The 12,873-nt window shown below is 44.9% G+C and overlaps 1 protein-coding gene across 1 annotated transcript in view; it reads right to left on the bottom strand.

Moving 5' to 3' along the window:
* Positions 1-1,275: 1,275 nt before the first annotated feature.
* Positions 1,276-12,873, bottom strand: part of LOC142292233 (C-X-C motif chemokine 10-like) — a 38,193-nt gene continuing 26,595 nt past the window's right edge. Inside the window, exons 3-4 of the mRNA XM_075337442.1 lie at positions 7,202-7,288; positions 1,276-2,104 (exon numbers count right to left, since the gene is read on the bottom strand). Coding sequence (XP_075193557.1) covers positions 2,080-2,104; positions 7,202-7,288 — 112 coding nt within the window. The 3' untranslated portion in view covers positions 1,276-2,079. The remainder of the gene's footprint in view (positions 2,105-7,201; positions 7,289-12,873) is intronic.

Below are 12,873 nucleotides of genomic sequence, written 5' to 3'. Positions count from 1 at the left end.
TGCCCTGATTTGGACAGAGCAAAGTACTCTAATGCGGAGGTGCGGGAAAAGGTCAAAGAACACTTTTGCATGTGCTCTACAATACTTTGATCTACCCTCAGTTGGGCAGCGAGAAGTGTGCGTACGCAGAAGCACAATGGAGGCCTCTGTGTGGATAACGTAGGATGGGTCATTCACATGAAACAAGAAGGAGGACATCAAAAAGCCATGAGTAAAGCCAGGAGTGGGTAAGAAATACAGAAGTGGTGCTCGTGTTTCTATTATACTTTTCCTCTGGTTGTTCCACTCCCGGTTTTGGCTTACAGATACTGAGGAAAAAAACTCACTGAATACAAAATGTGTGTACGTGGCCTTACAAATAGTGAGGTAAAAAACTCACCAAATACTCAATGTGTGCATGTGGCCTAACTTTGAAACCTGCTAGTATGTGTATCTGCAGCTACTATGCTTAGCCTGCATGCTTTCTACATTTACATTTAGTCATCAAACAGATAGTATGCTGAAAATTCTCATTTTTTATGGTAGAAAAAAATCCCCAAAATATAGGTTAAAAAAATATAAATAATAAGTGTATGCATTGCTAGCATATATTGAAAAATTCTACATTTAGATTTATTGGCATTCATTGCTCCGCTGTGAACAAAATATCTTTTAGGCATAATGGCAGTCAATGAAGACATCATCAAGGCAGGGAGAGGGCTTAGGCTAGTTTCACACTTGCGTTGGACGGGATCCGTAGCATTGCGTTGTGTGACGCATGCAACAGATGCGTTGCATATAGTGGCACAACGAATGCTACAGATCGTACAAAATAACGCAATCCATTGTAGTTATTTTTCCTTGTCTTTACACATCTGAGCATGCGCAGTTGTGTAAAGACAGCTGCGTTAACGGAATCCGTCAAATGACGCATTCTAACGGAATCCGCCACCATAGGCGTCCATTATAAAAACAACGGACGCCTAACGGATTCCTGCAGGTTGCGTTATTTTGACACTCCGCCAAGCGCAGAAAAACGTTACATGCTGCGTTCCATCCGCCCGACGCAGCGTCAAAATAACGACATCGCGTCGTTCAGTGGATGCAACGCAGACACTTGCATTACAGTGCGTCGTCCATACAAGTCTATGGAGAATAGCGCAGTGCGTTAACGGACTGCACTATTCTCCATAGTAACGGAATGCGCTGAACGCAAGTGTGAAACTAGCCTTACGCAGGTTGATTTAGCCTCTAAGACATAAAATGCATTTTAGATAATTGGAAAAGTGTCTTAAAGTCAATGTAGAGAATAAAGTCTGTTTATTGCTCACAAAATAATATCCATATAAATAGTAATCTACAAATTGTGCTTTGTATGTGTGATCTATGGGGAACTACAGGAGTAGATGATTGCAGTACGTCAGTGAACGCCATGGCCCCTTCTCGGTTTCTCCAGGCACAGCACTGTATATGAGCTATGGCTTTGCTTGGTTCTGCAACTTAACCTAATTCATTTTGCTTTCTGGCAGGGGCGGACATATAATTGGTGCAGCCTGTGCAGCTGCACAGGGGCCCAAGAGGTAAAGGGGCCCATATCCACATAAAAAGTAGGTAGAATTGTGCATTGATGAGCTCTTGGAAAGTAAAGGACCCATATACTGTACATGAACATGAGCCCTCTTCTGCCTATATCCCCCAGTGTTTGCAGGTATCTAATTCCCACCAGTTAGAAGACATCTGAATTCTTTTCCGGAAACCCCTTGAATGATTCTATAAATATCTGTTGTTGCTATTCATTAAAAATTCATCTATTTTCTTTTTCAAAAATGCCAGTAGATACCATGCTGCCTTTTATTATGCTTGTTCATTTATTGAATTACTACTTCGATATAAGAAAAAAGTGGTAAATGTCAGATGTATCAATGATCTTTTTCCCTTCTCAACCCTTAAGCATTGCCAGAATTAATGGTTACATAGTAAGCATAGTTGAAAAAGACATATTTATCAAGTTCAACCAGGAGAGGGGAAAGCGATATCATCCTAAGATCAAGATAATATTTTTATTGGATTATATTGAGAAGGGTTTGCATTGTTGTCATCTTATTTCGCTTCAATATTAGGTGACCTGTAAGAAAAAAAGAATATTTAGTGAACTGGATATGTCACATAGGATAGGATATAGTCAGTGTGATAAAAGGGTTATTCCCAAAGTAGTACGGTAAATTATCACCAATCCAAAGGATAGTACAACTGCTTGAACCTCTAGCAATCCCAAGGATTCCTCAGAGCCCTGCCTTGGATAGAATGGTGTGTTCAACTTTTTCCAGCAGTATAATAGACAATGAATGGAGTTGAAGTCACCTCGAATGGAGTAGAAGTCAACTCCGCTCAATTGAAGCCTGGTTCTTCTTTGGATACAGTAATAGCAAACTAGTTTAGAAATAATCATGAAAAGGGGTTTTTGCCCCAAGTAGTTTCTTTAAGGGAATATATCACAGGACTAAAAAAAGGTAACTTAGAACGGTTGATTTCTTGAAAAAAAATACCTGTCACGTGCCATAAATATGTAATTTTTTACTTGGTATATATACCTCCACTCTTCTAAATCTGGCATTTTTAGTTTTCGCTCTTTTGCTTTTCCATTGGTGAGATATGGCATTTAGGCTACATTCACATGACTGTATTCTGATTTTGGAAATTTTATGCACTACCGAAGTAGAATAACAAATGCCATACGGATTGCATATAGATGAGTATATACAGTCATATGAAAAAGGTTGGGCACCCCTATTAATGTTAACCTTTTTTCTTTATAATAATTTGGGTTTTTGCAACAGCTATTTCAGTTTCATATATCTAATAACTGATGGACTGAGTAATATTTCTGGATTGAAATGAGGTTTATTATACTAACAGAAAATGTGCAATCCGCATTTAAACAAAATTTGACCGGTGCAAAAGTATGGGCACCCTTATCAATTTCTTGATTTGAACACTCCTAACTACTTTTTACTGACTTACTAAAGCACTAAATTGGTTGTGTAACCTCATTGGGCTTTGAACTTCATCGGCAGGTGTATCCAATCATGAGAAAAGGTATTTAAGGTGGCCACTTGCAAGTTGTTCTCCTATTTGAATCTCCTATGAAGTGTGGCATCATGGGCTCCTCAAAACAACTCTCAAATGATCTGAAAACAAAGATTATTCAACATAGTTGTTCACGGGAAGGTACAAAAAGTTGTCTCAGAGAGTTAAACTGTCAGTTTCCACTGTGAGGAACATAGCAAGGAAATGGAAGAATACAGGTACAGTTCTTGTTACGCCCAGAAGTGGCAGGCCAAAAAAAATATCAGAAAGGCAGAGAAGAAGAATGGTGAGAACAGTCAAGGACAATCCACAGACCACCTCCAAAGACCTGCAGCATCATCTTGCTGCAGATGGTGTCAATGTGCATCAGTCAACAATACAGTGCACTTTGCACAAGGAGAAGCTGTATGGGAGAGTGATGCAAAAGAAGCCGTTTCTGCAAGCACGCCACAGAGTTGCCTGATTTATGCAAAAGCGCATTTGGACAAGCCAGTTATATTTTGGAAGAAGGTCATGTGGACTGATGAAACAAAGATTGAGTTGTTTGGTCATACATAAAGGCGTTATGCATGGAGGCAAAAAAAACACGGCATTCCAAGAAAAGCACTTGCTACCTACAGTAAAATTTGGTGGAGGTTCCATCATGCTTTGGGGCTGTGTGGCCAATGCCGGCACTGGGAATCTTGTTAAATTTGAGGGTCGCATGGATTCAACTCAGTATCAGCAGATTCTTGACAATAATGTGCAAGAATCAGCAACGAAGTTGAAGTTACGCAGGGGATGGATATTTCAGCAAGACAATGATCCAAAACACCGCTCCAAATCTACTCAGGCATTCATGCAGAGGAACAATTACAATGTTCTGGAATGGCCAGCCCAGTCCCCAGACCTGAATATCATTGAACATCTGTGGGATGATTTGAAGCATGCTGTTCATGCTCGGCGATCATCAAACTTAACTGAGCTACTGTTTTGTAAACAGGAATGGTCAAATATACCTTCATCCAGGATCCAGGAACTCATTAAAAGCTACAGGAAGCGACTAGAGGCTGTTATTTTTGCAAAAGGAGGATCTACAAAATATTAATGTCACTTTTATGTTGAGGTGCCCATACTTTTGCACCGGTCAAATTTTATTTAAATGCGGATTGCACATTTTCTGTTAGTACAATAAACCTCATTTCAATCCAGAAATATTACGGCGTCCATCAGTTATTAGATATATGAAACTGAAATAGCTGTTGCAAAAACCCAAATTGTTATGAAGAAAAAAGGTTAACATTAATAGGGGTGCCCAAACATTTTCATATGACTGTAGTTACCTTCGCTGCCGACGGCGTTTCAAAAGTGCCGAAACTCACTCTCCAGGGACTCACATAAGGTAGTTATGTCACTCGAGCCCCACGATAAGGCTATGTGCGCACATTGCGTAGTGTCCATGCTGAAAATTCTGCAGCGATTTGGCAGTGCATGTGCGCTTCAAATCGCTGCAGAAACACTGCGTAATGGATGCAGTGTGTCTGCAGAATAGATGCTGATTTCATGCGCTCTGAATGCTGCCTCTCCCATAGACAGAATTGGAGCTGCATCCAAAGCACACAAAATAAGTCACATGTTGCTTTTGGATCAAAATTTCAGCATGCAAATCGCTGCACTCTCAAACGCAACGTGCGGATGGATTATGCACAATCTTCATAGATTTTGCTGGGGACGCAGGACGCATGTGTTTACGTTGCAGTGCAATACGCAGCGTAAACACATGAAATTATGCAACGTGCGCACATAGCCTAAATAAGCACCGGCTTCACTGTCCCCACCTGTTGATGTATAAGTAATCAAGAGAAAGTGAGAGCTGCAGCTTGCCACTCACTTCCTATTGATTACTTATATGTCTGAAGACGGAGACAATCAAGCTGGCGTGGGACCTGCATGATGTAACAGTCTTGCGTGAGCCTGGGAGAGCAAGTTCCAGGCCAGCTGAAATGGTGCTGGCAGCAGAGGTGAGTATAAACTTTTTTTTAATGGGGCAATCATGGGGAAGGAGAAAAAGTTGTTCAAGAAATGGAAACCCCTTTCAATGCTTGGTCATGTAGGTTTTTGCCTTCAGCGTTTCACCAGTCCTTTTCGTAAGAAAAAAAGTGATAAAAGTTTATTAAGCTTCTCCAATCAATCAGTCCTTTAAAAACCGACAGCAAATGGATGGCATCCATGTGTCATCTGATTTTTTTTCAAAAACATAGAGACTTGCATTGGTGGGATTGAACAGTGACTAGGATCAAAATTGGCCATGTGATTTGGTGTGAAGCAGTTGGTCTGCCAAAGGACTCAGACATGTGAACAGGCTCATAGGTATGAATTCTATCCATGAAAAACATGGAGAGAACTCGTTTGCGAAAAACTGAATGAGCCTTTACTTGCATCTAATCTTTTTTTATTCAATTGGGTGTGGTCCTCAAGAAGACTCCAATAGATTTGTTAACCATGCCCACTTGTCTAAAAAGACTAGATTTACATAGTGGTGAGGTGTCCGTACAAAAAAAGCACCAAATTGAAAAGAAAAGTGGCATTCTACACCAGGTAAAAAAAGTACATATTTATGGCAAGTGACAGGTCCTCATTAGTGATGAGTGAGCACTACCATGCTCGGGTGCTTGGTACACATAACGGGCAGTTGGACGCTTATGTGGCATCCTTGAGTATATCAGGGTGCCACAGGAAACTGCATCTCTAGGGTCCTGGGCCTACCCCCCATGGTTCCAGGTTCTTAACAAACTGGTGTCACTAACATCAGCACAAATCCCCATCACACCTCACATCCTGTCCTGTCAGACACACCAGTGGGTTGGATAAACAGAATAAGGCCACCCACATAGGGGTCAGGCAGACTGGTGGGAGGGAAGGAAGTCAGTTTCAGTTGGAGTTGAGTGAGAGCCCTCAAAGAGTAAGGAGCTGGAGAGTAGTAGCTCCCGGGGAGCTAGACCGAGGTTGGGTCGCAGACGGTAGTCCGGGACCAGAGGAGTCGGAGACTGGTGGCAGCGACATTGGAAGTGTGCAACAGACATAGTCTTGGAGGACTGTCGGCATCAGACATCCAAAAGAACTGACCGGTACCGAGCACGACGGGGTACAGGACCCTAGATCAGGAGCCAGTTCATCATCCTGATAATTAATCTGGGAGGGAGAGACTCTTTATGAACTTCCCTAAGAACTCAGAGATTGAAGGCGACAGCACACCGCGGGGAATAGGGCTTTCCAGTAACGCGGCCCACTAAAATCCCAAGTGCCAGCAATCAAGAGCACAACTACACTAAAAACATAGTGAGCGGGGCTCCAACAGCTTCAAGCCGAGGGGACACACAGAGAACTAACTTGTGTACGGAGGCGGCTCCAGATTACCCAGTGACACCGGTGGGAGCGGACACCTGGACGGGCTCCCCCCTGTAGAGACTGCAATGCACAGTCTTTGGTTTATCTTCAGTTTGAGTGTCTGCTTTATAATCCTCATCCTGCACCAATACTACCCGTAGTGAGTAACCTGGCTACCCTGCACCCTGTGCTCCCAAACATCTCACCAATAACCCCAGAGGCCGGGGCCTTCCCTACCTGCGGAGGGACTGACACCTTGATGCTCCCCACCATCTGCCCCGGTGCTCCTTCCAGCAGCGGCGGTACTCCTATTACCGCAACCCACAGGTGATGTCACAACCTTCTCACCTGTAAATAATCCCCTTTACAAGGATCTGAGTGTCTGCGGAGCCCGGGTCCGGACCCCTCGAGCCACGACCATCCCGGATCCAAGCATTCCGGTCTGCGCCAGGGCGGCACACTTAGACAGCATTAACTCATGTATTGAGTATAATGGATGTCAATGAGGAACTCCACCATTTTTCCAGTAAATCTTCCTGAAAAATGCTTGAGTTTTTCCATAGATTTCCACTATACTTGGTACTTGAGTTGTGTCCATCCGAGCATCCAACTACTCGTTATGAGTACCAAGCACCCAAGCACGGAGACTAGATTCGATAACCGGCTAGAGGTCTGGAAGTAAATGGACCAGGCATTATAGTTTATTGCATGTTTTTCTGTATGTTCTATATAATCATAACAAGGAAAAATATGCTGCGGTATGCCTTACTTTTTCTTTGCCAATTGAACAAATGACTTCACCAATTTGGAATCAGGATTGAGACATAGTCCTCCTTTGTCATGCTTGAATTTAGCACTAGAAAGATTTATTTATAAAGCAAAAAATGAAAACATAAATGTGGTGATCATTGTTATCCTTTAAAAACATAATAAAACTGTTATGGAAATATATTTGTACAAACGATTTTTCCTGCAGCTGATCTTTTATGAAATTTGATTACTATTCATACATATAAAAAGATAAAATTTATATGTCTCCATACTGGAAATTACCAAAAATACGCAGAAGCCATGGTAACATTTCTGAGCTGTGTATAGTAAATAATAAAAGGAATTTGGCACATCAGAACGGCACACGTAATGATAAATATATTACACATTTATACTACCTAGTGTTATATTACTGCCAAGCATTATAAATATACCGTATGTCATGGGAATGGGAATTGTACAGGTGTCCATTCAAATAAAGGGTCGTTCATGCAATGTTTGGGAGGGCTGGGTTTGGAAGTCAGATTTTTTTCACCTGATTGAAGTGTATCCTAAGCAAAATATGTGTTTTGTATAGTTAACCCCTTAACTACTTATGATGTGCTAAACACGTCGTAAGTCATCTCCTTGCCTTTGATGTGGGCTCGCACACCAAGCCCACATCTTACCCTACAGATGAAGGCTGAATTATTCAGCCTTCATCTGCCTTAAACAGCTGTGGTTGCAGCCTGTTAAATGTTGCTGTCAATCTCTGACAGCAACACTTAATACGCTCCGACAGGGTGGTGCACTCTTCTAACCCCTCATCGGTGTGCCCATGACACGTTTGCTGGACACCAATGTGTTGTCATGACAGGCAAGGGTCTGCTGAAGACCCCTTTGCTTGTCAGCCCAGCACTGTGAAAACCAACCCATGACTGGCGTTCATAGGAGACTGTAATTTCTTCTACACATAGCAATGCTGTGGCACTGCTGTATGTAGAACAGGTGATCAGACAGGTTGAAGTCCCCTAATGGAACTATTAAATACAGTAAAAAGTAGAAAAAAAAGTTTTAAAAATAAAAAAGTTAAAATTAAAAAAAAATTAAAAATTAAAAAATACACATATATGGTATCGCTGTATTAATAAAAGTCCTATCTATCTAACTTCCAGTGATCAGTTGAGAGTATGTGAGTGATAACACCAAATGTAACACACCTGCTCCCCATTCACACCTGAGACCTTGTAACACTGAGTCACATGCCATCAGGGAGGCAAAATGGTAATTGGGCACAATTTGGCCATTTTCATTTAGAGGTGTACTCCTGTTTGTTGCCAATGGTTTAGATATTAATGGCTATGTGTTGAGTTATTTATAGGGCACAACAAATTTACACTGTTATACCAGCTGTACACTGACAACTTTACATTGTGTCAAAGTATCATATCTTCAGTGTTGTCCCATGAAAAGATATAATAAAATATTTACAAAAATGTGAGGGGTGTACTCACTTTTGTGACATACTGTTCCCTAATAAGATATGAATAAAAACATAAAAAAACATGCAAACATGCAAAAAACAAGCCCTCACAAAGCTCCATATCCCAAAAATTTAAAATGTTACGGCTGTCAGAAATTCGTGTCACAAGGAAGATTTTTTTTTTCATCACTTAAGTAAAAACAAACACTGGTGGACATACCGCTGGTGCAGCCCAGACAAGAGGTTAAGTGGGGCCCATGCAGGGTGGTCAATGAGGGTAATCTGCCTGCTGTTCTGAGCCCAAGGCTCCCAGGGCCCATGGCCATTGACCACATTGCCCTCATCACAAGCTGTGCACTGGCAGGGAGCAATCCTGCTGCTGCGCTGCGCAGTGCAGGTAGCGGAGCCTCAGTAATCGATTCTTGGTAGCTTGAATGGAGTTGCTCCTGTGAATATGTCACTGGAAAATGGTCCTCAATGTCCTCCCCACCCCACAATTCATTATTAGACTCTTTTATAGCATCTTCTCCTGCCTGCCCCCAAATTCATTATGAAGCTAGTGTACCGCCCCGCGCTCGGCCGCAGCCGAGTTGCTCGGATACGGGCTTGTTGGTGGGTGGCTCGAGTGCCTCCAGACCCGGGGTCACTTTGCTCTGAAAGGGGATGCTGGCACTTTCGGTGGGGGGGGTTAGGTAGGTGCACGGCCAGAGCCGCACTTGAGTTCGTGACGCCACACATGGGATGTGGTGAAGGTAGACACCACCGCTGCAGTTACGGGGCACCCGGGGGAGATGGTAGTGCAGCCAGATGTTAACGCCTTTGTGGGCAGGGATGATGGCCCCCGGGACCCGTTGGGGGTAGCTGGGCGGTGCAGGGCGATGTGCGCGGCAGGAGGGCACTGTTGTAGTCACTGTTATTGACACCGTACGTCTCTGGTGAACCAAGTTGATGGTGGTCGGTGGCCACAGCAGGCTGTGGTCGGGTCCCCCACCCGGATGGTGGTCTCTGCCTTTCTCCTGCACCGTGTTGTGTAGATGTAGACTGCCTGCGCTTCAGCGACGGGAGTCTGCTGCCCGGCTGTGTGTATGTCGGGAGAGCCCGTTTGTCCGCAGACACTGGCCCGTGGGATCTCTCTGCCTGTGCGGTGGCTTTCTATCCCCCTCGGTGGGCTGTTTTCTTCAGTCGGGACTTGGGTGGGAAAGGACCTATAGTCCAGACCGCAATCAGTTAATTAACTCAGTCCAGTGGATTCTGGACCTCGTTTCAGGGTCTGAGTACCCCCCGTGTGCTCCGGTTTCCGAGTCGGTTCCCCGGGTCGGTACCGGCGGGCCACTACCCTGTCCCGGTCCACCACGGTTCCACTGAGCCGTCTTCCCAGCTCCTGCAGGCTGAGGCCACCGCTTGCCTCCTAGCCAAGGTGTTCGGGCTACGACCCTCACACCTGTCAGACTGTCACCGGCCTGTCTCACAGGCCTCACCTCCTCCACTCCTCAACTCTAAAACTCATCTGACTGTGTTTCCTGCCTCAGACCCTCTGAACTCCTTGGTGGGCATGCCAACCGCCTGGCTCCGCCCTCCTGGTGTGTTCATCAAGCACTGAGGGAGGTGACTAGGGTTTTTGTGGTTGGCTGATGACTCCTTTTTAGGGGACCGGTGTTATGCGGGGCACTAACTGTGACTACCTGGCTAGTCCAGGGCGTCACACTAGCAGGAATGAATTGTGGGGGAGGATAGGTAGAGGTCTCAAATATGTGGTCCGCGGACCACATGTGACCCCTTTGGCTGCTTCTTGTGGCCCGCAGGCACATATCCACTTTTACGATCGCAGCCAGTGCAGGGGCCACAGCCGTCACTGCTCACTGCTTTATTTTAGATGAACGTTTTACCAGTGCTATGCAGAATCAAGCTCTCTCTGCACAATTCCAATGGCAGCTGCTGGCCAATCAGAGGCAAGCAGCTGATATGTATGACATTACCTCCTTGCATCTGATTGGCCAGCAGCTGCCAATGGAATAGTGCAGAGATAGCTTGACTCTGCGTGGCGGCGGCAAAATGTTCATCTGAATTTTACATGAAGCACTGCTAGTGGCCGCAATCATCAAGGGAGGCTCGTGCCTGCTTGCCGCAAGAAGCAGAGAAGAGGATGCCGAGGGAACAGAGGACAGGTGAGAAGAATGTTTTGGTGTGTGTGTAGAATGGCACAATAGTGGACCAAGATGGGACACTGCTACAAGAAGAGGATCTGCATGGGCACATTAATAAAAGAAATGGGGCCAAGGATAAGGAACAATACTAAAAGATGTTGGCTAAAATTTCTATATGGTGCTAATTGTAAAACTATATTACTTACAAGTAAGGGATAAAATGTGAAAAAAAAGTATAAAAATAAAGCAGGAACTTTTTTTTACTATCAAAAGTGTTTTTTGTTTTTTTTAATATATATATATATATATATATAATTGACTTATTCTGTCTGTCTTGCTCCAAAATGATGTCGTTACAGTGATAACCGTCGCATTGGCCGCTCGCCTCGCCTCGGCTCTGCCCCCGGCACGGATTGGCCGCTCGGCCAGGCTCCGCCCCCCCACACGGATTGGCCGCTCGCCCCGGCCCCTGCACACATTGGCTCGGCTAGGCCCCGCCCCCTCACGCATTCCCCAAACCCACACGGAGCCCCGACTCCCAGGTGACTGCTGCACCCCCGGAAGCCCACACCGGCAAGACAAAGTGGAGAAAAGCCGTATGTGTGAAACCACTAGCTTACCCCGGCTCCAGACACACGTGTGCCGGAGCCGGAGTAGGCTGGTAATCATGGTACACATCGGGTAACTATAGAAACCGCTTTCCTTAGTTACCCGATGTGTAACATGGTTACTAGCTTACCCCGGCTTCTGGCACACGTCAGCACTGTCGCTTTGAATAGTTACTTACCTTTTCTCCACTTTGTCGGATCCGGCGTGCTCCCGTGCACTGTGTACACTACAGTAGCCGCGCGACAAGCTCCGATCACGTGTTGTCATGTGACTGGAGCATGTGACCAGGAAGTTGCGGCGCGGCCACTGTACTGTACACAGTGTATGGCTGCTTTCCGACGTCCGTGTTTAATCAGGTACCAGTCACACGCATGGTTATGGTCATACGTGTGACATCCGTATTTGCATGCGTGATACAAAAAGACGAGAAAACATGGGTCTATGAAATAAAAATAATTTTCATATTTACCTGCTTTATCTGGCTCTGCTGCCTCCCGCTCCTGACCGCCTATCAACACACACACACACACACACACACACTGAGCACATTTACACACATAGCAGATACACATGGATACACCGAGCACATACACACATAGCGCACATGCATGTATATACACATAGCGCACATGCATGTACACACAGACACACACTGAGCACACACACACTGAGCACACACACATAGCAGACAGACAGACACACACACACACACACACATAGCAGACACACATGGATACACCGAGCGCATACACACATAGCGCACATGGATGTATACACACACACACACACCCACACACTGAGCACTTATACACACATAGCAGACACACATGGATACACCGAGCGCATACACACATAGCGCACATGCATGCACGCACACACACACACACACACACTGAGCACACATACACACACACACACACTGAGCACACACACATAGCAGACATACACACATAGCAGACACACATGGATACACCGAGTGCATAAACACATAGCGCACATGCATGTATACACACACACACGCACACACACACTGAGCACATATACACACATAGCAGACACACATGGATACACCGAGCACATACACACATAGCGCACATGCATGTACACACACACACACACTGAGCACACATACACACACACACACACACTGAGCACACACACATAGCAGACACACACACATAGCAGACACACATGGATACACCGAGTGCATACACACATAGCGCACATGCATGTATACACACACACACGCACACACACTGAGCACATATACACACATAGCAGACACACATGGATACACCGAGCACATACACACATAGCGCACATGCATGTACACACACACACAGACACTGAGCACATATACACACTGAGCACACACACACACAATGAGCACACACACATAGCAGACAGACAGACACACACACACATAGCGCACACACATGGATACGCCGAGCGCAT

The sequence above is a fragment of the Anomaloglossus baeobatrachus genome, chromosome 1 (assembly GCF_048569485.1).
Source record: "Anomaloglossus baeobatrachus isolate aAnoBae1 chromosome 1, aAnoBae1.hap1, whole genome shotgun sequence".
NCBI lineage: Eukaryota > Metazoa > Chordata > Amphibia > Anura > Aromobatidae > Anomaloglossus > Anomaloglossus baeobatrachus.
The sequence above is the reverse complement of the archived record's forward strand: the minus strand, read 5'-3'. Positions and strand labels throughout refer to the sequence as shown.